The sequence below is a fragment of the Salvelinus sp. IW2-2015 genome, unplaced genomic scaffold (genome assembly GCF_002910315.2).
Source record: "Salvelinus sp. IW2-2015 unplaced genomic scaffold, ASM291031v2 Un_scaffold649, whole genome shotgun sequence".
NCBI classification, from domain to species: Eukaryota; Metazoa; Chordata; class Actinopteri; order Salmoniformes; family Salmonidae; genus Salvelinus; species Salvelinus sp. IW2-2015.
Window position 1 is genome coordinate 43,510 of NW_019942589.1, and position 26,631 is coordinate 70,140.

Here is a 26,631-nt window from a genome sequence, read left to right on the forward strand (position 1 = left end):
TTAATCGAACAAAAGGACCATTTGTGACATATTGGAGTGCCAACAACAGAAGCTCGTCAAAGGTAAGGCTTATCTCTCTTTGTTTACAATGGTGCTAACTCAGATAATAGCATRGTTTGCATTCGCCGAAAAGCCTATTGAATTCTGACATGTTGGCTGGATTCACAACCAGTGTAGCTTTAATTTGGTATGTTTCATGTGTGATTTAATGAAAGTTAGATTTTTATAGTAATTTATTTGAATATGGCATTTTCTCTGGCTTTTGGCCAAGTGAGACAGTAGCATCCCGCCTAAACTCAGATTTTTGGATATAAATATGAACTTTACCGAACACAACATACATGTATTGTGTAACATGCAGTCCTATGAGTGTCATCTGATGAAGATCATCAAAGGTTAGTGATTAATTTGATCTCTATTTCTGCTTTTTGTTACTCCTCTCTTTGGCTGGAAAAATGGCTGTGTTTTTCTGTGGCTATGTACTGACCTAACATAATCGTTTGGTGTGCTTTCGCCGTAAATCCTTTTTGAAATCAGACATGTTGGCTGGATTCACAACAAGAGTAGAGCGCCAAACTCAAATAAATTACTATAAAAATCCAACTTTCATGAAATCACACATGAAAGACACCAAACTAAATATTAACTTCCGTTCTCTGAACATGAATAAAACTTTCAGATTTACCAGTCAGGAAACTTATGGATTRGTTCCAAGAACCAATGGGAAACCAAAAACGTATGTTCCCCCAACCTCCAAGGAACCAAATGTGCTAGCTATAGGTATATTAACGTGTGGTGTAGTACCCGTGTGGAAAAGCGTGGTGCATAAGTGAAGTGCCAAAACACCTAGATAGGGAGGGCACATGCAAACAGATGAGAAATTGACAATATGGAAGACATGAAAAGCTGCAAAATGGTGAATGTAAATCAGGGAAAAAATGTACTACCCTCCCCTTTGCCCAATAAAAAAAACACACAACCCTCCCCAAAGCAAAACAAAAGTTAGACAACCCTCCCGTTTTGGAGCAGCCCTCCCACCCTAGTACATTTTCAAACTGTCCTTTAGAGAGAACATGACTCCGTTTCAGTTTAAACTACAAACAATGAACCTTCACTACATACTGTACTACAGCTGTAGGATATTAATTGACTAGTATTGTTGCAGCAAAAATAATGTTGCTTGATCGGTGGTTAGGCTATATTAGTGGTTAGGCTATTAGTCGGCCAAAATTAGGCTACATGAAAAGTGAAATACTGTTAATATAACCATGTATTATTGCATGTTTTCAGTGAATCATGAAGCCCATCTGCATTTCCCACTGTGCAGAAAAATTCTCAGCAACAAAAGAGTGATCAAATTAAGATCATACATCTGTACAACTTATATATTAAACACACACGCTCGAAAGCGCAGAACATCCACTTACCTTGATGCAAAGGGGAGTGTACCGCATCAGGTTTTGAATCGCACCTGTTTGGGTGAAGCTGACCCCTGCTGAAGAAAAATAAGAAGATTTAAACTCTGAAACAACTCTGCCAAAATGGACTTCAGAGAGTAAGATCGTTGTGTTTCACCCAAGAGACTACGTTTATGATGGACATTGTGGTACAACTATCCTTGTGGTACAACTATCCAACTATCCTTATTTAAAGTGTTAAATTCATTGTATTATTATCTGGAAACACATGGGTCCCCTGAAAAGACAAAAAATATATATAAACAAATATAAGGCAAGTTTATTAGGTGTCAACACATTAACTCGATTAAACTTAACAAACAGTGCATTACAGTCACTTAATACAATATTTGAATGTAAACAAAGTCCACCTTTGTGACTGCACACCTGGCATAAATCTATGCTCCTAGACTTTAGCTCAGCAGGCTAAAGCCCGGTCTCTAGATCTGGGTTTAAACCCCAGTCTGCCATCATACCTCTGAGACTGCACCTCTGGTGTCAACCGCTGCTCCTTCCCGGCAAAATTGTCCACCCCGGGTGAGTCAGGGTTGGTGGAGCCGCTGCTCAGCCGGTCGCTGCTCTCGTATCCCGACTCAGTCCTCTGGATGGTCCAGGTGTCGCTGCGCAACAGGGCTTTGGGCCCGCCCTTGGCCCTATTCCCACTGCTTCCACCCCCTCCACCGCCCCGGTCGCCGTGCCCACTTGCCCTGCCCTCCGATTCTAGGGAGCTGTGGCTCCCTGTCTCTTGCCGCTGCTCGTCCTCGTAAATCGTCATCAAGCACTTCTGCTGCTTGCACTCTTCCCTCATCCTGAGACGGTCCCGTTCCCGCTCTTTATCCCTGTTCCGCTCTTTATCCCAGTCCCGGTTGTCCTGTTCGCTGGCGTGCGGGATCTCCTGACAGAAGGGTTTAGCGAGCCGGGGGCTACCACCGCCGACATAGTGCTGCTGTTGTTGTCGCCGTTCAAGGTCATTCAAGACGCTGTCCACATTCAGAACTTCCCGGATGGGCCTCCAGGAGGGCTTGGCTTTGTTACTGCCCGCTCCTGACCTGCTGCCCTTATCCCACGCGTCCTGGCTGCCGTCCTGTTCTTGGCGACCAGGGGAGGTTTCCTGTCTCCAACTMTGTCCGCCAAGGGCACCGGATTGAGAGTGTGGGTCCTGGGAAGCTCTGCTCTGGTGGGAGGAGGACAACTTGTCAGCCCGGGCTCCACTGCCGCCTCGCAACCTCTGGTCAGCGTGCTGCCTCAGCCCGTCCTCAGAAGGGGATCTTGCATAGACCATATCTAAACAGGAAGTGACATACAGATGTAGGATCTTAATGTGTGCCAGTTTGCTACAGCAGAACAATAATCCTACAGCAACATGAAATGTGAATTATTATATGGATTAWAATTAATGGACATTTTTGTAGGGGTTGATACATTAGCTTTAACTTTAGAAATGATACATTAACTTTAGAAATTCTAAACCTCAAATACACTACACATTTACATTWTCCTAGATTGCTCGAAAGTTCTCCTGCAACAGGGTGATCAAATTACGATTCTACATATGTAAGAAACAGCATTTTTGTTTTAGTGTGCCAAGCATGCATATTGTACATGTGTAGCATCGTAAAATGTATTTAGGCCTACAATCTACGTATAAACTTAATCTAGGTGGTTTTTAAATATATTTCTCAGGATTGGATAAATGTTGCATGAACAATGAATGGCTCGATTAGGATTAGAACTACACAAAAAAACTGAAAGTGGTGAAGCACTCTGGAACCAATTATTTCCATCTTGCATGGTTCTATTTGCCCTGAGACAACTTTATCTGTGTCGGACAGATGGTATGCTATTTTATTGGAGATTGGCCAGTCCTGTAAAACATTTCCTGACTTCATATTGCTGCCCTTAGTTTGCCCTTTGGTTTGGGGCCACATCTAAAAAACAATGCACCAAAACATTATCCAAGTGACCCTTCAGGCAATCTATTGGAAGTGCACCGCATCACATCAAGGGCTGATTTCAAGGTTTTACTGCTAACCTACAAAGCATTACATGGGCTTGCTCCTACCTATCTTTCCGATTTGGTCCTGCCGTACATACCTACACGTACGCTACGGTTACAAGACGCAGGCCTCCTAATTGTCCCTAGAATTTCTAAGCAAACAGCTGGAGGCAGGGCTTTCTCCTATAGAGCTCCATTTTTATGGAATGGTCTGCCTACCCATGTGAGAGACGCAGACTCGGTCTCAACCTTTAAGTCTTTATTGAAGACTCATCTCTTCAGTATGTCCTATGAATGAGTGTAGTCTGGCCCAGGATTGTGAAGGTGAACAGAAAGGCACTGGAGCAACGAACCGCCCTTGCTGTCTCTGCCTAGCCGGTTCCCCTCTCTCCACTAGGATTCTCTGCCTCTAACCCTATTACAGGGGCCGAGTCACTGGCTTACTGGTGCTCTTCCATTCTGTCCCTAGGAGGGGTGCGTCACTTGAGTGGGTTGAGTCACTGACGTGGTCTTCCTGTCTGGGTTGGCGCCCCCCCTTGGATTGTGCCGTGGCGGAGATCTTTGTGGGCTATACTCGGCCTTGTCTCAGGATGGTAAGTTGGTGGTTGAAGATATCCCTCTATTGGTGTGGGGGCTGTGCTTTGGCAAAGTGGGTGGGGTTATATCCTGCCTGTTTGGCCCTGTCCGGGGGTATCATCGGATGGGGTCACAGTGTCTCCTGACCCCTCCTGTCTCAGCCTCCAGTATTTATGCTGCAGTAGTTTATGTGTCGGGGGGCTAGGGTCAGTCTGTTATATCTGGAGTATTTCTCCAGTGTCCTGTGTGAATTTAAGTATGCTCTCTCCAATTCTCTCTTTCTCTCTCTCGGGGCACCTGAGCGCTAGGACCATGCCTCAGGATTACCTGGCATGATGACTCCTTGCTGTCCCCAGTCCACTTGGCCGTGCTACTGCTCCAGTTTCAACTGTTCTGCCTGCGGCTATGGAACCCTGACCTGTTCACCGGACGTGCTACCTGTCCCAGACCTGCTGTTTTCAACTCTCTAGAGACAGCAGGAGCGGTAGAGATACTCTCAATGATCGGCTATGAAAAGCCAACTGACATTTACTCCTGAGGTGCTGACCTGTTGCACCCTCTACCACTAAGTTTTGACAAAAAGAGTATGGACACAATATACTGGTTCTTACGCATGTCATCAGCACTCAAAGTACAGTAAAATGTTACCTTATGAGTATAGCAATCACTGTAGTGCACGTTACCTTTGTGTGGATCTGCTTTTCGACGGCCTCTTTCGGCCTCCTTCTTTATCCCCTCTACAACCCTCTGGGAAGTCTCCTTGGAAGGAACCCGGAATTTGTTGGGACTACAAGGTGGGCCTTTCACTATGGATATCAGGATTGGGATAACACATGCTTATTTGATTTGATATATTTTACAATTTAAAAAACACAATTCAACCACACGATGTGGATACAATGCATTTAAAATCATTGAATATAACACAAAAAAGGTTTAACACCACTTATGTTTTGAGGTATTTTTTTACATCTTAGTTGTCTTCCTCTGCCAAAATCCAAGTCTGGGTCATGTTCTGCAGAGCACCCCGAAGTACAACGTTTTGAAATGGAAAACGAAAATGAGGTTCATTATGCTTCAAAACATTTTCTACTGTTCTGTGCCTACTGGCCTCAACCCAGATCTTACCTCTTTTGTAGCCTGAGGTGGAGGGTGGAAGTAGCATCTGTTTATAGGGCCCCTGGTTGGAGCGGAATGGGCCTGCATTCTCCCGGACGGCATCCAACTTCATCATCCCTGCTGCAGAAGCAGAACATCAGACAGGCATTCAGTGAGATGAGGTGGGAGCTAATGGTCACGTTCCAGGCTGACTACATTTCAGATGCATGCCAGATCTCAGAACGCTTGGATGGGTGTTTAACATGCTTTTTTTTCACTAGCTTTAAGCACCAGCTGCCAGAGCAGCTCACAGATTACTGCACATAGCCTATCTATAATTTAGCCCAAACAACTACATCTTCCCCTACTGTATTTTATTTATTTTGCTCCTTTGRACCCCATTATTTCTACTTTGCACATTCTTCCACTGCAAATCTACCATTCCAGTGTTTTACTTGCTATATTGAATTTACCTCACCACCATGGCCTTTTTTTTTGCCTTTACATTTACATTTACATTTAAGTCATTTAGCAGACGCTCTTATCCAGAGCGACTTACAAATTGGTGCATTCACCTTATGATATCCATTTACCTCCCTTATCTCACCTCATTTGCTCACATTCTATATAGAATTATTTTTCTACTGTATTATTGACTGTATGTTTTGTTTATTCCATGTGTAACTCTGTTGTTGTGTGTCGAATTGCTATGCTTTATCTTGGCCAGGTCGCAGTTGCAAATGAGAACTTGTTCTCAACTAGCCTACCTGGTTAAATAAAGGTGAAATAACATTATAAAAAATAAAAATGTCAGCTATCCACATCATATGATATAGCAATCTGATGCTTAACTGCACGGTCAATGACGTGGCACACAACCATTTTGTCATGGCCGTTAAAAGAAGAGGACCAAGGAGCAGCGTGGTGAGCGTACATTTTCTCTTTATTTGAAAAAGACGCCGAACAAAACAATAAACAATACAAAACAAACCGTGAAGCTACATGCTATGTGCCCTAAACAAAGTCAACTTCCCACAAAGGCAGGTGGAAAAAAGGGCTACCTAAGTATGGTTCTCAATCAGAAACAACGATAGACAGCTGCCTCTGATTGAGAACCACACCCGGCCAAACACAAAGAAATACAAATCATAGAACCTAGAATACCCACCCCAACTCACGCCCTGACCAAACCAAAATAGAGACATAAAAAGGATCTCTAAGGTCAGGGCGTGACAGTTGGGGTGGGTATTCTAGGTTCTATGATTTGTATTTCTTTGTGTTTGGCCGGGTGTGGTTCCCACCAAACCAAAAGGGAAAATGGCAACCGAAATAGGATCCCCAATCAGAGACAACGATAAACAGCTGCCTCTGATTGGGAACCAATTCAGGTCACCATAGACCTACAATTACCTAGACTTACAAAAAACCCTAGATCTACAAAAACCCTAGACAAGACCCACAAGCATACCCACCCTCGTCACACCCTGACCTGACCAAAATAATACAGAAAACATAGAWWACTAAGGTCAGGGGGCGTGACACATTTGTTGTTGTAATGCAACATCTGCAATGCAGTTGGTCTGGAACGCAACCTATGTGTATGAAGGCCTTTGTTCCAGCCCTACACTAACCCAGCTGATTGACTTTCTCAACAGTTAGCAGAATAAAGTATGTTAAAGTAAGACTAGKATAAAATCATGCAGTGGTGGCCAACTGCACAGGAGGAGAGCTGGCCACAGCTGCTGTAACCTAAAACGCAACATTGGACAATGCATTTTAAAAAACATTATAATAAAGTTGCACTTTTTCCACAAGTGTTGTCTGCTCCTTTGGTTGTTTTTCTATGTCACATGACCCAGGTCAGTAGTTGGCCTGTCACAAACCTGTGTCTATCGTTGCCAAGGTGTTCTGCCTCACTAAAACAGCAACTGGCATTAGTTTACTCCATTTTTGGTAGCATCTAGCCAGCCCATGTTGCGTACCAATTCTCTACCCTGCTGCTTTGTGTGTACACATTTTCACTTGCCTTAACGGATTTAAAAGGAAAAGACTGGTGCAAAGAATACGGTGGATGCTCCCATGGATCTGGAGCCACATCAGGCCCTCAAAATGCTTTCTTGTAAGGTCCAAACTAATATCTGATTCCTATTGGAATTATTTTCTTGCTTTTGGAATCAACCCACATTCACAATTAGGTAAATTATTTTTGCTTTACTTGGTCACAGGTGCAGCAATATGATTGAAAATGGCACTCTTTTTTTACTTTACAAAATCTGCCAAATATGGCATGGTAACAGTGTATTTATATTCGATTGGATTTCAACATGAAACAAGTATTTATGTAATCTGTGGCGAGCCCACAATTTACGTTTTTCTGACCAGACAATCTCCAAATTGGGAAAAGGTCATTCTCAGACAAGAGCACTGCTAAGGCAGGTTAACGATGCCAACAACAAAAAAATATCAATAGCATCGATAATCCGGCCAATACTGCCCGAAAGCATCCTCACAAATATCCGTCGTTATATAAACCAATAATCTACATCAAACAATAACGCAACACAACACTTGAATTACTTACGCTTATCCACGTAAAAATGCAAATCAAATCAAATCCCATTCCAAAAGAGGTGACCGGATACGACGCCCAGGCTAAACGGTCCGTTTCAAAGAGCAGGGCACCATTTCCGAAAGCAAGCYCATATTAGAATGGGAACAAACGCGGGATGGGAGATCACGGGAGGGAGTGAAAGCTACCAAGCGCACTTGAGCAGGGATAGCAGGGAGAGCAGGGATTAGGCAGGGAGGCSGGCGGAAATCTGCATGCCACAGATTTTCGTCCTCGTATCAAGTTCAACTCTGCACACGACAAGGGCGGACAATCCCCATCGCTCCGCCTGGGGAGTGCTTTTAAAAACAATGCCAGGCGCCATCACATTGATAGGATGTTTTTTTCTCTCAAAGCGATGACAGTGTTAGTTACTGTAGGCCTCTGTATTACGCATGAAGTGGAAGCAGAATAGTACATATTCTCTTTCCACAGCTACAAWATTTCAGGGAAAATGTATTGTGGCTGACGTTGTGGTTGTTGGATGTGTGATCTAGATAGAACCTTGTGTATGGGCAAGGCCATTGAGGAAAGACACTGAGCTAGCCACAGGAAAGTCTTACAATGCCTTATGATCTCATCATAATGCATTCTACCTAAATGCCTTAAGTAAAGTGTTACCAACATTTTTGCACCAGGTGGTAGTGACCAAAAAGTTAAGTGAATGTTTAACGACCCTTCACCTACCACGCCCCACACCTCCCATAAAGGTCTGCTACACTGGAAACTTACATTTTGGCTGAACGTGAGACACTCTCATTAATTTCAATATAACCTAGAACCTACAAAACGTTGCATCAAATTATGCTCTAGTTCTATTTTCAAGAATTTGAAGTGCGGCACACGGCCAAAAACTCTTTATAAAGTGGCTCACTCTCTGCTCACCATGACAAAAGTATCGAGTCCAGTGTAGCAGCTAAAAACCAACTGTTTTTGTGACGACTCATTGTGACACACATGTAAACCAACCGTTAAGGTTTCGTCTTACCTGGCACTTCCCCGTTGACGTGAGCCTTGAAGCGGGGACACATAATCGTTTGTCTGGGCGCGTCATCGCTGGAGACTGGGGTCCCCTCTAGGTTAGTGTAGAACAGGAGCAGTGGCTGGAAATGTCCCCGGATGCATTTAGAGGCCACGTCTTTCCACTTGGATCCGATCTAAGAAGAACATAAAAAMAACGTAAAAGTGAAAAGAATGTTTTAATGTGTGACTGACATGTTTGCGACTGAACGCTAAAGAGTAGCAACTAGTATGTTGACGTTTTTATTTTCTTCATATAATGTGAAGTACAGAGAATTTGCTGTGTCTTTCTCCGTGTGTGGTGATTCCAGATGAAACATGGTCCAGTGTCGTGTTTTTGATGGTGAGGCATAGACATTGCATAACTGTCAGCTTAACGATGGAATGTCTTGGAAGAGCCTTTAGTTGATTGCTGAGCTTTGAAAATGTTTTGTTTTTATTTAACAAGGCATGTCAGTTAAGAACAAATTCTCATTTACAATGACYGCCTACCCAGCCAAACCCTCCCTAACCCAGACGACGTTGGGCCAATTGTGCACCGCCCTATGGGACTCCCGATCACGGCCGGTCGTAATACAGCCCGGGATTGAACCCGYGTCTATAGTGACGCCTCTAGCACTGCGATGCAGTGCGCCACTCAGGATCCCAAGGATAGATCAAAGGATAGCCCAGCTGTTAAAAGGAAAGCATTGCTTTTACGGCTCCTGTCAAAAGAGTAATAATAACCTACTTTCTTTTATTCATTAAACACAGATTATGTTTACCGGTCGGCAATGTTAAAGGAACATTACACTCCAAAATCAACATTTACCAGATGTTTTTGAACCTAATATGTAGTCTAACATCAAGYTGAATCCCARGCCTTGGATTGTGGCAATCTATCTGTATGCCAACARRAAATGAATGGAAAAGATAAGCACCGAATAAGATCTGGAAATGATTTGGTCCTTAATGTTCCAATTCATTTGATGTGGCTGGATCTACTGAATTGATGGCCTGGGACTTATCTCCACATGAGAACACTTTTGAGGTGGTTTTCAAAGTTTTGACATGACTCTTGCAACATCTGCACAAATAGATCATCTATGACATATTAGGGGCATTTTTCTCAATTCATTTGAAACAGACACCAACACATTCATTTGAACACTCACCTCTTTCACGGTGGCGTCATCAAAGAAGACCCATTTTGAGGACTTGGTGTGATAAGCGAACGCAGAGTAATGTTTGCTGGAGAAACAAATCATTCCCACGAGATGTAACTCACTCCTTTTGGCGTTCTCATCAGTTACCCGGTTGAACAGCTGAAATATGACATACATGAAATAAGACATATATGAAAGATGGCATACCGATGATCAATTAGGACAGGAATCTTCAACCAACATTGACACTTGGTTAATACTCAAGCAACCCTAATACAGCTATCCAGTCTGGCTACTTTACAGACGCCTGCCAGATCTCACACGACCTGGATTTATTCAGACTGGAATGTGAACATAATCATTGGACAATCATGTTGTCTCTTTGTGTGTGAGCCATTTCACATTTGAAATGTGTGTTCAGAATTGTGTTCTTTGATCATACTTCACAATATGTGCCCTAATAACTATGCATTTAAATGGTAGRTACAAAGGCAGGTACKGTGTAATTACAATTACATATTGCTACATACTACTAACAATTGTTATACCTGATTGTGGCATGAATAAATTCAAGGATTTACGAATAATATCAAGGTCACGTTTTACAATAAGCGTCCTTAATACCTACAGTATGTATTTACATGGTACTTACATAGGCAGGTGCAGTCAGTGTAATTATCGTGTATATGTTATAGCATTGTAACATCTAACTTACATCTGTTAAACCTGTTTCAACACTACGCCTAAAGTTCCACTATTCATGTAATTACACAGTAATAACTGTACTAACAACATTGTAGTGCTGTCAGCTTTTCCTGATTTGTTTATCTCTTGTTATCATATTTTGTAATATCTCACATACATGCAAACATTTGATTTAGTGTTTTTTGTTTTCTTTCATGATACGATCTTCATTTTTAAGTTGTTTTCCTCAAAATGGAGGCGTAGCTACTTTATGTTAGCGGTTAAAACGCACCCCCAGAGGCAAATCTTACAGATGGAACTGTATATACTGTATCATGTATACTGAAGATTTGCCTCTGGGGGTGCGTTTAAAACCAAAAGGGTCCACTAAATGGGATACAATTCTGTGCAGAAATTACATAATTGGACACCCATGTAAGAGTAAAAAATATTCTAAAATGAAGGACTGTGTGGTTGAATGGGATTGGGGTGCTGTGTGGGTCAGTTGGTAGATCATGGCGCTTGCAATGCCTAGGGTTTGTGGGTTCGATTGGCAATGGGGCCACCCATACAAAAATGTGTGCCGCATGACTAAGTTGCTTTGGATAAAAGTCTGCTAAATGGTATATATATATATATATATATATATAGTTATTATTATCTTACTCTGTAGTATTATTATTAAAATAAATTGATTAATATTACATAATCATGTATATGAACCATACAGTCAACCCTCAAGCCAAATTTGAGGTAAACAATTAGCGACTAAACTTCCACGGTGCATCTTTAACTCTTACCCCCGAGAGGTTGAGATGTGGACCCAGTGACCTCACCACGTCCTCTGTAAGGTCAGACTGCTCTGCGTCCCACACAAAGCCAATGGTGACGATCTCTGGGCGGTTCAGGAGAACCCGACGGATCTTGATGCTCTGGCCACAGTTGCTCTGCAAAGACGATGAGAAACTATCATCCAGGAGAGATAATTAAAAGCAGAGATCTATATATAAATCTATGTATTTTATTCCAGAAACCGTGTCAACTTTGCCATGAAACATGTTGCATCATATAGGAATCATAAACTATAATATATACAGGACTATGGTAGCACTTTATAATAACTCCACGTAATAAAGCATTTATAATGGATTAGTAAATAGTTTATTCATTTATTAATGATTACTCCCACATTTGTAAATGTTAGTAACCTCGTGATTCATACATTTATGGACAWCTTCTAAAGTATTTAATAATGATGTATAAGATGTTTAATATAAGTCCTTATAAACCATTTACTAATCATTAGTTAAGTATTTTTGTGTGGCCTCATCTAAAGTGTGGGCTATATATATCTTGTAAATGTTTTGAGTGACCAGTGTAATTTATCACAGGATATGCCATTGGTAGATATTCRAGCAGTACCTCCTAAAGGTCTCAAAATAGCCCATAGAATATATCAATGGTTAAACAATAAGCACACAACACAGAGGATCCTTAAGAAAATATATTGAACATTGTATTCGAAAACAGTCAAACTGTTGTAATAGTGTGATGTGTACCTTTCATGCTGAGAAAAATAATGAAAATGCTAATATATGCACATACAGTGCCTTCGGAAAGTATTCACCGCCCTTGACTTTTCCCACAATTTGTTACGTTACAGCCTCATTCTAAAATTGATTAAATAAATACAAATCCTCAGCAATTTACACACAATACCTCATAATGACAAAGCAAAAACAAGTTTAGAGATGTTTGTAAATTTATAAAAAATAAAAAACAGAAATACCTTATTTACATAAGTATTCAGACCCTTCGCTATGAGATTCAAATTGAGCTCAGGTGCATCCTGTTTCCATTGATCACCCTTGAGATGTTTCTACAACTTGATTTGAGTCTACCTGTGGTAAATTCAATTGATTGGACATGATTTTGAAAGGCACACACCTGTCTGTATAAGGTCCCARAGTTGACAGTYCATGTCCGAGCAAGACAACGTGMWGTGCCTGGAAACAGCCCTTAGCCGTGGTACATTGGCCATACATCACCAACCCCCGAGGTGCCTTATTGCTATTATAAACTGGTTACCAACYWAATTAGAGCTGWAAAAATWAATGTTTTGTCATACCCGTGGTATACAGTCTGATATACCATGGCTGTCAGCACTCAGGGCTCGAACCACCCAGTTTATAATGATTAATAAACTATTTACTAATCCTTTYTAATTATTATTTACACGTTGTTAGTTATTCTTAATGTTGTTAATATGAAAAATGTAATACAACTTTCATTACATAAAATACAAAAATATCTTTAATATCTATCTTAAAGATATTTAATTTTTTAGATTTAGATTTTTTCATCCAGGAACAGTAGAAAGGGTTAATGGAACAAAGCACTTGCACCAGGGCTGACGCACATTGAAGTGGTAGACCGGTGCTAGCCAATCGAGATGAGAGAGCAACAGTGGATAAMCCTTAACTGCTATTTATATCCCTAACACTAGTCTGGCTGCCTCTCCTTCAGGCCTGTTCCATCATCATGTCACACAGCAGAATACAGAGAGTAGAAATCAGCTCGATGCGGGTTTGAATTAAATACTGTCTGGATCTGCATTCACTTGCTTTGGGATACTGCAGGTACAGTAGCTATAATATATTGTTCTGATGGTCATACGTTACGGTTCAGTTCAATAAAACAGTATTGTAGTATTTACAGAGTAACATTTATGTGAAGATGTGTCCTATAGTTAATCAARCACAGAATTMTTTGATACTGWTAGAATAGCTGGTGGAATCCATTCATCGCTAGATCCTTTCTGTATTCAGAAGATGACAGTGATTTATAAACAAATAACATCATGAACATTGCTACAGTAACGGACTTCCACAGTTCAGAAAGCACAATCCCCGTCCACTACATGACCTGACCAACAGTAATTGACTAACAGAGTTATGGACGAGGAGTTCTGGATAATTAAAATAAATAAATAAATGGGTCTGGACTATTTTGGTCATAGATTACATAAAAAATCCATTGGAGTCATGTACTGCTAGAAGCTGGGATGACGGCACGMTGCAGTCACATTGTTCAGCACCAACTTTCTGGCTGCATAGATAACAGCATGGCAACATGTCTATCAAAACCAAATACATCACATTGGATATTAGACATCAAACTGTGGTTCATAATGAAAATGAGCAACATACCGGACAGTTCCGTAGGTCACCGATGGTGCTTGCCGCCTGCAGCAATTCCCCGAACATGTCCGACCGAAGCCTGTCGTTCTGCCCCAAGACGTGGTCCACCTGTTGGCTGGGACACAGAGGGGGCGGGATATGAGGGGTGTCCTTCTGCACTCTAAATCACATAAGCCTAATCCAAACCTAACAGAAAGTGTAAGAGGAACAACGTACGTTGTGATCGCTTAGCAGGCTAGCACGGTCACACTTTACAGTACAGTAACAGTAAAGTTATTACGCTGTACTGACACACTCTACTTACACACAAGTTATACAGTTATAATAGCATTGTAGCATAAAGTCTTTACCTACCACTAGCACATTATGCAGTTGGAGTACTTTGGGGAAAAAAGTTGTGGGACGACCTACTAGAGCAGTAGGTCTATTCTACAACTAGCTGTGCGTACACACCTGGTACAAGGCATTCACATAGGTTATTGCCTTATAGTTACCATAGAATGATGCCTACGCACTGTAATATAAAATGTTGCTAAGGCAAATCAAATCAAATGTTATTTGTCGCATGCCTCGTATAACAACAGGTGTAGACTAAACAGTGAAATGCTTACGTACAGGTTTTTCTCAACAATGCAGAGAGAAAAATATAGAAACATAATAACACAAGGAATACATACACAATGAGTAAAGATAACTTGCTAGACCCTGAGTGTACAAGACATTAGGAACACCTGCTCTTTCCATGACATAGACTGACCAGGTGAAAGCTATCATCCCTTATTGATGTCACCTGTTAAATCCACTTCAATCAGTGTAGATGAAGGGGAGGAGACAGGTTAAATAATGATTTTTAAGACATGAGACAATTGAGACATGGATTGTGTATGTGTGCCATTCAGAGGGTGAATGGGCAAGACAAAATATTTAAGTGCCTTTGAACGAGGTATGGTAGTAGTTGCCAGGCACATCTGTTTGASTGTGTCAAGAACTGCAACGCTGCTGGGTTTTCCACACTCAACAGTTTCCCGTCTGTATCAAGAATAGTCCACCACCCAAAGGATATCCAGGCAACTTGACACAACTGTGGGATGCATTGGAGTCAACATGGGCCAGCATCCCTGTGGACCGCTTTCGACACCTTGTTGTCCATGCCCTGACAAATTGAGGCTGTCGATGTGCAGGGGTATGAGGTAATTGAAGTAGATGCACTATATATACAAAAGTATGTGAACACCCCTTCAAATGACTGCCATGCAATCTCCATAGACAAACATTGGCAGTAGAATGGCCTTACTGAAGAGCATAGTGACTTTCAACATGGTACCGTCATAGGATGTCACCTTTCCAACAAGTCACTTAGTCAAATTTCTGCCCTGCTAGATCTGCCCCGGTCAACTGTAGGTGCTGTTATTGTGAAGTGGAAACGTCTAGGAGCAACAGCTGCTAAGCCGCAGTGTTGGGTCATACAAGCTCACAGAACGGGACCGCCGATTGCTGAAGCATGTAGCTACCGAGTTCCAAACATCCTCTGGAAGCAACGTCCACACAAGAACTGTTCGTCGGGAGCTTCATGAAATGGGTTCCCATGGCCGAGCAGCCGCACACAAGCCTAWGTTCACTATGSGCAATGTCAAGCGTCGGCTGGAATGGTGTAAAGCTCGCCGCCATTGGACMCTGGAGCATTGGAAACGCGTTATCTMMAGTGATGAATCATGCTTCACCATCTGGCAGTCCAAAGGACAAATCTGGGTTTGGCGGATGCCAGGAGAACGCTACCTGCCCCAATGCATGGTGTCAATTGTAAAGTTTGGTGGAGAAGGAATAATGGTTGTGGCTGTTTTTCATGGTTCGGGCTAGGCCCGTTCATACAATGACATTCAGGCCTGGGCAATTATTTTCCATGGAGGGCCACATTAGAATATATCATTGCGGACCAGAATCATATTACAGAATTACACATCATGTATATGACTGTGTTGACAGATATATCTACTGTAAATCACGTCCAGATATGCTACCTATTTAACTTTAACATAATAAACCATAAATAAACCACATCCACGCTCTCCTTTTGGTAGGTATTTACATTATTAAACATGCAATGAACTACATGGAGGGAAAAGTACACTGTGCATTCAGCACCACGGATWGAACTCTTGTTAACGGACTGCACAATAACACGAGAGAGAGAGCTCAACATMAAATTTAAATMACTCAATCAGTGTGAGGAGTGAAGTCTCTGATGGGCATTGACTAGAGCAGTGAAGTCAGCTATWGTTTCTGACGTCGCAATGCGCAGGATTGCTGAGAGGTGAGAGTCAGTTWGAGATTATCTGTCCCTTGACTTCAAATTAAATCGTTATTAGTTACATGCGCCGAATACAACAGGTGTAGACCTTACAGTGAAATMCTTACTTACAAGCCCCTAACCAACAATGCAGTTAAAAAAAATACGGATAAGAATAAGAAATAAAAGTAACAAATAATTAAAGAGCAGCGGTAAAATAACAATAGCTAGACTATATACAGGGGGGTACCGGTACAGAGTCAATGTCTGGGGGCACCGGTTAGTTGAGGTAATATGTACATGTAGGCAGAGTTATTAAAGTGACTATGAATACATGATAACCAAGAGGGGAGGCAGTGGTGTAAAGGAGAGGAGGGGAGGGGGGTGGCAATGCAAATAGTCTGGGTAGCGATTTATTAGGTGCTCAGGATCTTATGGCTTGGGGTAGAAGCTGTTTTAAGCTCTTGGACCTAGACTTTGGTGCTGAGCCGGTACCGGCGTTTGTGCGGTTTGGTCAGTAAAGCGGAGAGAGAACAGTGTGAGACTAGTGCCTGGAGCTTTGACGTCTTTTAGGGCCGGGATGCCTCTTTGAGGCATTTGGGCCTCACCGCACCGGTCCTGGGATTGGGCTCCTGCGACGGGCAGGAAGCTGGAACCCGCTCTCGGAGTAACTGGGCGTTGCGACTACCGAACCGTAAGTGCCTTGCGGTCGGAGGCTTGAGCGGCCTTTCCATACGCATAGGCAGTGATGCAACACATCAGGATGGCTCTCTGGTGTCGGTATGGTGGCAGGCTGTAGAACCCTTTTGAGGATCTGAGGTCCCATGGCAGTCTTGTCAGTCTCCTGAGGGGGAATAGGCTTTGTCATGCCTCTTAGTGACTGTCTGTGTGTGCTTGGACCATGTTAGTTTGTTGGTGAACTTGAAGCTCAACCTGCTCCACTGCAGTTCCGTCGATGAGAATGGGGGCGTGCTCGGTCCTCTTTTTCCTGTAGTCCACATATCATCTCCTTTGTCTTTATCACATTGAGGGAGAGGTTAGTTGTCCTGGCACCACACGGCTAGGTCTCTGACCTCTCTTGCTATAGGCTGTCCATCGTTGTCGGTGATCAGGCCTACCACTGTTGTGTCATCGGCAAACTTATGATGGCGTTGGAGTCGTACCTGTTTGTGCAGTCATGAGTGAACAGGGAGTACAGGAGGGGACTGAGCACACACCGACCCTGAGGGCCCGTGTTGAGGATCAGCGTGGCAGATGTGTTGTTACCTACCATTACCACCTGGTTTCGGCCTGTCAGGAATGTCCAGGATCCAGTTGCAGAGGGAGGGTGTTTAGTCCAGGGTCCTTAGCTTATTGATGAGCTTTGAGGGCACTATGGTGTTGAACGCTGAGCTGTAGTCAATGAATAGCACTCTTACATAGTGTGTTTTTTGTCCAGTGGAAGGGCAGTGTGGAGTGCAATTGAGATTGGATCATTTTGTGAATCTATAGGGGCGGTATGCAAATTGGGGTGAGTCTAGGGTTTCTGGGTATAATGGTGTTGATGTGAGCCATGACAACCTTTCAGATAGCACTTCATGGCTACAGACGTGAGTGCTACGGGTTGGTAGTCATTTAGGCAGGTTACCTTTAGTGTTCTTAGGCACAAGGCACTACGGTGGTCTGCTTGGTATTACAGACTCAGAAAGGGAGAGGTTGAAATGTCAGTGAAGACACTTGCCAGTTGGTCAGCGCAGCTCGCAGTACACGTCTTCTGGATGTCAGTGAAGACACTTGCCAGTTGGTCAGTGCATGCTCGAGTACAGAGCGTCCTGGTAATGCTGTTTGATTGCGGCTGTTTATAGGTCTTACTTCCCAATCGACCTGCGGAGGGAGTGCCCTGCGGTACACGGTCTTGTGGGGCGGGGAACAGCTGGTGCGCTCATGCACATTTCAGTGTTATTTGCCTCGAAGCGTGCATAGAAGTAGTTTATCTCGTCTGGTAGGCTCGTGTCACTGGGCAGCTCTCGGCTGTGCTTCACTTTGTAGTCAGTTAGGGTTTGCAAGCCCTGCCACATCCGGTGAGCGTCAGAGCCGGTGTAGTACAATTCGATCTTGGTCCTGTAATTGATGCTTTGCCTGTTTGATGGTTCGTTGGAGGGCATAGCGGGATTTCTTATAAGCTTCCGTGTTAGAGTCCCACTCCTTGAAAGCGGAAGCCTTTAGCTCAGTGCGGATGTTGCCTGTAAACCATGGCTTCCATTAACATATTCCTGTCTGTGCTAGCAAAACAGTTCTGTAGCTTAGCATCTGCTTCATCTGACCACTTTTTTATTGATCTAGTCACTGGTGCTTCCTGCTTTAATTTTTAGCTCGTAAGCAGGAATCAGGAAGATAGAATTATGGTCAGATTTGCCAAATGGAAGGCGAGGGAGAGCTTTGTATGCGTCTCTGTATATGGAGTAAAGGTGGTCTAGAGTTTTTTTCCCTCTGGCTGCACATTTAACATGCTGATATAAATTTGGTAAAACGGATTTAAGTTTCCCTGCATTAAAGTCCCCGGCTACTAGGGTGAGCGTTTTCTTATTTGCCTATGGCAGAATACAGCTCATTCAATGGTGGCTTAGTGCCAGCCTCTGACTGTGGTGGTTTGTAAACAGCTACGAAAAATACAGGTAGATAGTGTGGTCTACAGCTTATCATGAAATACTCTACCTCAGGCGAGCAATAGCTCGAGACTTCCTTAGATATCGTGCACCGGCTGTTATTTACAAAAATACATAGTCCACCGCGTCTTACCAGACGCCACTGTTCTATCGTGCCGATGCGGCGTATAACCAGCCAGCTGTATGTTGATAGTGTCGTCGTTCAGCCACGACTCCGTCAAGCATAAGGTATTACAGTTTTGACGTGTTATATTTCATCACTAAAAATATCTGTACACATACATAGGTTGACACAAACAGTACATACATCTTCTGAGCATGACTCCTAATCTTTGGAAAGTTTTGTTTTCATCGAGAGACGCATATAACCTCGTCAGTGACATTGTTTTTAATAGTTCTCTAATCACTGCATCACACTGAAGATCGATAAGCTCAAGTTGCATGTCAGTGGGAGCGTTATCCACATTGAAGGTGAAAGGAGAGGAAACCAACAGCATGTCATTTTCCAACACTTTGAAATCCTCAAAATGACAAGAAAACTCACCGTTCATAGCATGCAGCAGCGATGTATTCTTCTACCGCTGGTCATCTGATAGGGAACAGACTAGTAGTGTCGGAAGGTGGGTGAAATTGTTGGCTTGTCCCTTGAAGGCTTTGACAAGGCTATACATCTGATGTGAGGTAGGGGAGATCTGCATGATCTGACTGTCTCTTCCAACAGTGAGACAAACTGCCTGTGGGTTAATGATTTTGCTCTTACGAAGTTTACCACTTTAGTGACTGTATCCACAACATGGCTCATTTTCAGAACACATTTACAGAGCACCTCCCGATGAATAATGCAATGCAGGAAAATAATTTTCTGATCTCGGTTCAGCTTAGCTACTTGATCTTGTATCCTTTTCAAAAGGCCAACGTTTTTCCTGTCAAGTTTGGGCACCCATCAGTGGTTACACTGGATAACTTTCAAACCTCAGTCCCAGCTTTGCCACACTTATTAACCTCCTCCAAAAAATATTTCCCTGTGGTTGTGCTCTTCATTGACTGCACTGAAGCAAGCTCCTCTGTAATTTAAAAGTCTGGGGTTATAGCTCATAAGAATATCAACTGCTCTCATCCAGGGCCAAGGAGAAATAGGTGAAATTCTTTATTATGTCTTTCAACTGTTCCATATTCTCTGTGATGTCCTCAACACGCCATATCGTCTTGACAGGGAAACATTTTCAAACAGCTCTTTCTTGTCGGGGCAAAGTATTMCTGCAGAGTCAATTAAACATTATTTAATGAATTCACCCTCAGCTAAATGGTTTGCTATGTTTAGCAATTTTGTGAGACGGTACACAGCTAGCTCTCGCAATTCCGTCGTTTGCTGAATGCAGTTTTGTGAAAAGTCCTTGCTGCTTTTGCAACTGAGAAAGTAACTCTTTCGATGCACTTGCCCTCTGCTCAGAAGACATATTCCTATATTTCTCTYCATGCTTCGTCTGGAAGTGTCAGGACAAATTGTAGTCTTTCAAGACAGCGATGCTCTCTTTGCACACTAAGCACACAGCTTTCCCTGATACCTCAATAAAGAAATATGTTGATGTCTACTCTTGCTGGAACACCCGACCTTCATTGTCTACTTTCCTTTTCTTTTAATCTTTGAAAAACAAATTTTTGGCAATTTATAGCTAACTACTATTTGTAACTGTGTGTGTCAGCCTGTCAGTCACTGTCTGTCCTTGTGCAGTTGTTATTTATACGTGCCTTCAAGATAAATGTCCCACAAGTGGTGGGAGTTAAATCATTGCACAAAGGCGAGTATTCATTGGGCTTTTAATTTGAACAACAAATTCGTTTTTCAAAACTTTTACTATCGCAAATTCTTTATGTGATCTGAGCATGATTCCGCGGGCCGTATTGAATCAGGTCGCGGGCCCGGGCCGGCCTTTGCCCTGTTCTAGACGATTCTGTGCTTCCAACTTTGTGGCAAAGAGGCATTTTCCTGTTTAAGCATGACAATACTCCAGTACATGCAGGCAAGAACGTAGGAAAAATGTATTCAATAGGATTGGTTGCTGGGAAAGTTTAACCGAAAACGATTTTTGCATTCGTTTTCAAATATATTTTTAAATAATTTGTCATAGAGTTTTGCTCTCGCTTTAAAATGATATGTTTTGGGGTTTTGCTTTTGATGTCTTATTTTTGTTGTTTGGTTTTTGATTTCAACATCCATTATTTCACCCGTAACGTTTACATTCTCAACTTTATTTGTCATGTTCCCAATTTATTTTATTTTGAATTCAATACATATGGCGTGAAATTGACCCCCTCTCATCTTACCCGAAGCTGCCGTCCAATCTTGACGATGCATGGAAAAGCCAGCGAGGTGTGTATTATCCAAGTTCTTGTTCAGTCACGACTTCAACAAACATAGAATATTACAGTTCTTCAGGTCCCGTTGATAGGATAGTCTCGAACGGAGCTCGTCCAGTTTGTTCTCTAGTGATTGTACGTTCGCCAACAATCAGGGCCTGGTCCGGGGTAAGCATAACGTCCAGAACTGCCGACTCGTTGAAGTAGAGATCTTCATCTAAATTGAGGTTAGTGATGGCTGTTCTGATGTCCAGAAGCTGTTTTCGGTCACAGGAAATGATGGTGGAAATAAGTTAAGATCAGCGTAAAAAAAACACAATATCAGGAGCCCGTAAGACGGCAGCTATCCAGTTCAGCGCCATCTCACCAGAAAATCCCCCWWTGGCTCAGAGCAAAGATTTAGTTCTGTTTGTCAAGTTTCTTAGAGGAAGTACTTACCATAGGGCTGTGGTGGAGACATAATGCACTAACTCTGTGAAAGGAAGGTGGTCCGACGAGGCGCCACAACTACGACATACAAACTGCAGGGGGAGAAAAACAAAGTTGCATGTCAAATTAAAATAACAGAATAACTAACAGAAAGTTGAAATTGGAAGTCCGATGATATGTGTATAGGCCTTATCAGATTGGCTTTCGGGTCAAATATATACCGTATATTTGGCTAAATCTAATTTATGCTGTATGTATGCTTTTATTTATGCATGTACAGTACATGTCTTTCTTAGGTGAATTCCCCTACGGGGACAATAAAGATCTATTGAATTGACTTGGTTTTACAATCTTTTTGTTGTTAGTAAGTATGTCACTATTGGGTAACACTTTACTTAGGGCATACAGTTATACTGTATTATTACTTGTTTCAAGTATGTATAAGTCCTTATAAATGCTTTAGAAATTAACTTATAAAATGCTACATCTTTTTATATGGAAATTTGTGAAATGGCTGAAAATGGCTGAAAATAGCTGTTTCATTATAAGATGATAACACATTATAAACACTTCATAGATACTGATGGTAAGGCTTATAATGCATTATGAARGTATCACGATGCATTATACCTGTATCCCTTAAATAGAGTGTTACCCACTAGTCTATATGTCTCTCCTTTTCCCTCTTTCCAATCAACAGTGGATTAAATAAATCACATGACCTGTTCATAAAGTGTCATGGCAAACTTCTGGTGGGTAATGCAGGACTTGGATGTGCAGGCCTCAGTCGCCGTGTCAGAAACTATGTGCAGGTGAATCCTCTCCAGAATGTTCTCCTTGTGCACCAAGAATTAAACAAAATGAGGTCAGACATCTGAAGTCACTGTTTTCCATTACATCCTTAGCATCTGTAGCCCAAACTATCCTGATACACATATCTGCGAGTAGAAACATAACAGTGTACACTGAGTGTACAAAARGTTAAGAACACCTTTCTAATATGGAGTTGCACTTGTAGTCCATGCCTCAATTCGTCGGAGCATGGACTATAAGGTGTCGAAAGCATTCCACAGGTATGATGGTCCACGTTGACTCCAATGCTTCCACAGTTTTGTCAAGTTGGCTGGATGTCCTTTGYGTGGTGGACCATTCTTGATACACACAGCAAACTGTTGAGCGTGAAAAACCCAGCAGTGTTGCAGTTATTGACACACTCAAACCGATGTGCCTGGCACCTACTACCATACCCCGCTCAAAGGCACTTTAATCTTTTGTCTTGGTCATTCACCCTCTGAATGGCACACATCCGTCTATAATAAAGCAKWGCTCTGCCWTCTTAACAACACTATCAACAAGGCAGGTCCTACAGGCCCTAGTTTGTCACACCTGGACTACTGTTCAGTCGTGTGGTCAGGTYCCACAAAGAGGGACTTTGGCTCAGAACAGGGCAGCACGGCTGGCCCTTAAATGTACACGGGGAGCTAACATTAATGATATGCATGTCAATCTCTCGTGGCTCAAAGTGGGGGAGAGATTGACTTCATCACTACTTGTTTTTGTAAGAGGTGTTGACAAGCTGAATGGACCYAGTTGTTTAAACTACTAGCACAAAGCTCGGACACCCATGCATATCCCACGAGAGGTCTCTTCACAATTCCAGAACAGACTGGGAGGTGCACAATACTATATAAAGCCATGACTACATGGAACTCTATTCCACATCAGGTAACTGATGKAAGCAGTAGAATCAGATTTAAAAAACAGATTTTTTTTTTTTTTATGGAACAGCGGGTAGTGTGAAGAGACACACACACGTACAGACAAACGCATATGCACACAGGCACGAGCACACACACTCCACACACACGTACATTGTAATATTGTTGTATGCGTTATATGTACCCCTTTGCAGCAGCTAATGGGGATCCCTAACAAATACAAATACATACACAATCCATGTCTCAATTGTCTCAAGGTTTAAAAATCCTTCTTTAACCTGTCTCCTCCCCTTTATCTACACCGATTGAAGTGGTGACATCAATAAGGGATCATAGCTGTCACCTGGATTCACCTGGTCCGTCTATGTCATGGAAAGACAAAATCAACTGCTCGAAATTATAAACATATTTTTACAGCACAGGAGAAATGTAGTCTCGTCTTACCCTGGCGTCTTCCTGACTTCCCTTTTGGTTGAATAGGGTTATTATGGTCTTCAGCTACTGTAAGATGGTACCATTGGACGGCTCTAGGAGAATCCCCAAATACCTCAGTTGGAGGTATATCCTTGTGTGTGCTAAGCAGAAAATACCCTCTGACCTCCTAGCTTCTGTTCCTTTAGCTCAGTGTTTCCCAAACCTCTCCTTAAAGTACTCCCAGCCGTTTCCACTTATTTGATTTATTCCAGAACTAGCACAGCTGACTTAACTGGTTAAGTGACTAGATGAATCAGGTATATTTGTTCTGGGTTAGGGTTGCAAAATTACTTTTGGGAAAGTTACTGTAATTCTGCAAATTTAAGGGGTACCAACGGAGAGTTTTGGGAAACTGCTTCAGTTCAATAAAAAAGGCTGATATGACATTTRGATCGCTAAAAAAGAAAGTGCTACGGTTCTAGACTTACAAAGCACTCTGCAGCGTCGTCCATGTGGCCAAGTTGGAAGCGCTGCTCATCCTTAAAGGTTTCGGCGAGGGCGTGGCGCAGGCTATCCGAAGGCAACGCTCGCTCTCGGCTCTGCTGGAACTGGCTGAAAATACTCTGCAGGGGGAAAAAGCGTTGTAGAGAATTGAGGGGAGAGGGGTACTGTACATTGCCTTAATTATCAAGTCTCTAAGAGCCGGTTTCCTGGACCCAGATTCAGCTCAGTCCGGGACTAAAAAGAATGTTCAATGCAGTCCAGGATTAGAATTAATTCTTAATTCTAGGTCTGGAACTCTGCCCACTGGGTACAGACGTCAATTCAACGTATATTCCACGTTGGTTCAACATTATTTCATTGAAATGACGTGGAAACAATATTGATTCAACCAGTGTGTTTAAAAGATCTTCAAATATCAATGGCTTTTTTTGTTTAAATAGAAACTAAATAACTATTCTAKATTTTTTATGAGTGGTATGGTGAACTTGGACATCTTGTGAATCTCTTGAATAAGTAATTAAACTAGGTGTAAGATGTATTGTGATGATGATATTATATACAAACCTTTAAAGCGCAGAAAATGCAGGCATCCCCTAGACAAAAATGACCAGGAAGCTMTCTCAAACTCCTCCTGAAAATGTCCAACTGCCATAGTACCTGTTCAGGTGAAATGACAGCATTGCACTGATCATATTCAAATCACATGTATGTGTATTAATCCAACAACATCTGTAACATAAAATGTTATGACTGTTTTAGTCCTACATGAAGTTCTACATGAAAAGTAGACCTAAATCCTACATAGAAAAAAGCATGGACACATCTTAATTTAGTAGTAATCTTGCCCCTTAGCCTTCCGTAGGAAATAAGCTATGTTTACACTATTGCATAAACCTGCAAATTGACAKGTTTTAGCACTCACCTGTACGGCACTGTTGAGGAAGCAGCTATTCTGGCCTGGTTCGTTCAGCAGGCCTTTGGTTAGAGCCAGAGACAACATGCTCCCAGGCTGATAAGACTTCCCCAGACCCCCACCACCACCAACAGCTCCAGGCTTTTTGAAGAGCTTGACCCATGCCAGAGAGTTAGAGCCTGCCCCTGGGGAGAGAGCAGTCACCAGCTGTTGTTATGCTCTAATGGGAATTGGATATACAAATGTGGCTCCTGGACCAGGAGTTTAAGACTGCTGTTATGAGATATATCCATAGAGTACACTTTAATCATACAATACATTTATTTGATTTATTTAACCCTTATTTTACCAGGTAAGTTGACTGAAAACACATTCTCATTTACAGCAACAACCTGGGGAATAGTTACAGGAGAGAGGAGGGGGGATGAATGAGCCAATTGTAAGCTGGGGATGATTAGGTGACCGTGATGGTATGAGGGCCAGATTGGGAATTTACTGTACATCCTGAGGGGTAAAGTCCTTATGTGTCCATGCACATCTTAGAGAGTGAATAGCACTTGGCCACTGGTTATGATCAGACATTGGGTTAGGTAGGATTTAGTGACTTGTGTGATGGGAGCTGTTGTTTACCTTCTCCGGAGAGTGGGGGAYGCTTGCCACAGCTGGACATACTGGGAAGAGGGAGCTAGCAGGCCATGGGACCAATCCATTACATCCCTGCCTCGCACTTCCAAAAAGATCCATTGAAGTCATTTCCAGGCTGATCCATAAGGAAGCTTTTGAATAGCACTATTGGACATTGAATGACAATGGGACCAAGTCTAAAGAGAGGAAGAGAGATGGGACAAATCATTGGCTTTAAAAAAAACTTTGGGCAATGACGGCACAAACAGCACAAACCGTCATTCTGTTACCAAACTTTGCATCTGCACTGTCCTTCAAGTAAATGTGCTTTTGTAAAAAAAAAAAAAAAAAACATTTGGGAATTGTTAAAAGTATTAATTGTGCATATAGTTGTATGGTTTAACTTTGCAATCATTGGTTTTTGTTTGACATTCATTTTAAAGTGAGTTGCCCTACTGCTTTCAAATGTTGATAAAATTCCATACCAGTGAGTTACCACTTAAGTTAACATGTATCAAACTTAATATTTTCCCTGTGTGCATTTTCAAATKGATTTTTTGAACATATTAGGGGCAGATACAAATGAACAGTTGAAACAGTTTTTCAATAAAACGCATCATAGTTCAAGCCAATTGTCAACACTATTTGTGATACAGTTTCCTGAGTTCCCATGGCCACCCCTGACTGGTGCTTGGTCCCCCTCTGGCCCCCCATAAAAATACATCTTAAAATTGCCCCTGCTATCATGTTGCGTTACTGCCATTGTTTTATTCCATGCCTTTATACATTTCTCAAAGTCTTATGATTTTATTTTACATACACCTAAATAGAATCTAGATGATGAATTACAGTAAGTGACCATAGAGACTAGGCCTACGGTTGCAATAGCTTCTCTGTGTTGTGATTGATGTGAGCTGGGTGGACAACGTTACAACTGTATAGATTACTTGGGCAC

General features: G+C 42.2%; 2 protein-coding genes across 2 annotated transcripts in view; both read right to left on the reverse strand.

The window, feature by feature from the left end:
• Positions 1 to 2,739, reverse strand: part of LOC112068690 (inactive ubiquitin carboxyl-terminal hydrolase 53-like) — a 22,478-nt gene extending 19,739 nt beyond the window's left edge. The window contains exons 1-2 of the mRNA XM_024135887.2: positions 1,934 to 2,739; positions 1,428 to 1,495 (exon numbers count right to left, since the gene is read on the reverse strand). Of these exons, the coding sequence (XP_023991655.2) occupies positions 1,428 to 1,495; positions 1,934 to 2,739 (874 nt within the window). The remainder of the gene's footprint in view (positions 1 to 1,427; positions 1,496 to 1,933) is intronic.
• A 617-nt stretch (positions 2,740 to 3,356) lies between these two features.
• Positions 3,357 to 25,156, reverse strand: LOC112068701 (inactive ubiquitin carboxyl-terminal hydrolase 53-like). The gene is made up of 12 exons (XM_070438276.1): positions 25,062 to 25,156; positions 24,704 to 24,796; positions 24,124 to 24,258; positions 22,226 to 22,339; positions 21,513 to 21,595; positions 13,794 to 13,899; positions 11,385 to 11,531; positions 9,910 to 10,059; positions 8,724 to 8,892; positions 5,158 to 5,268; positions 4,713 to 4,835; positions 3,357 to 3,385 (listed from the first exon to the last, which is right to left on the reverse strand). Exons 1-12 carry the CDS (start codon positions 25,137 to 25,139, stop codon positions 3,357 to 3,359), a joined length of 1,338 nt encoding a protein of 445 aa, XP_070294377.1. The 5' UTR covers positions 25,140 to 25,156.
• Positions 25,157 to 26,631: the final 1,475 nt, after the last annotated feature.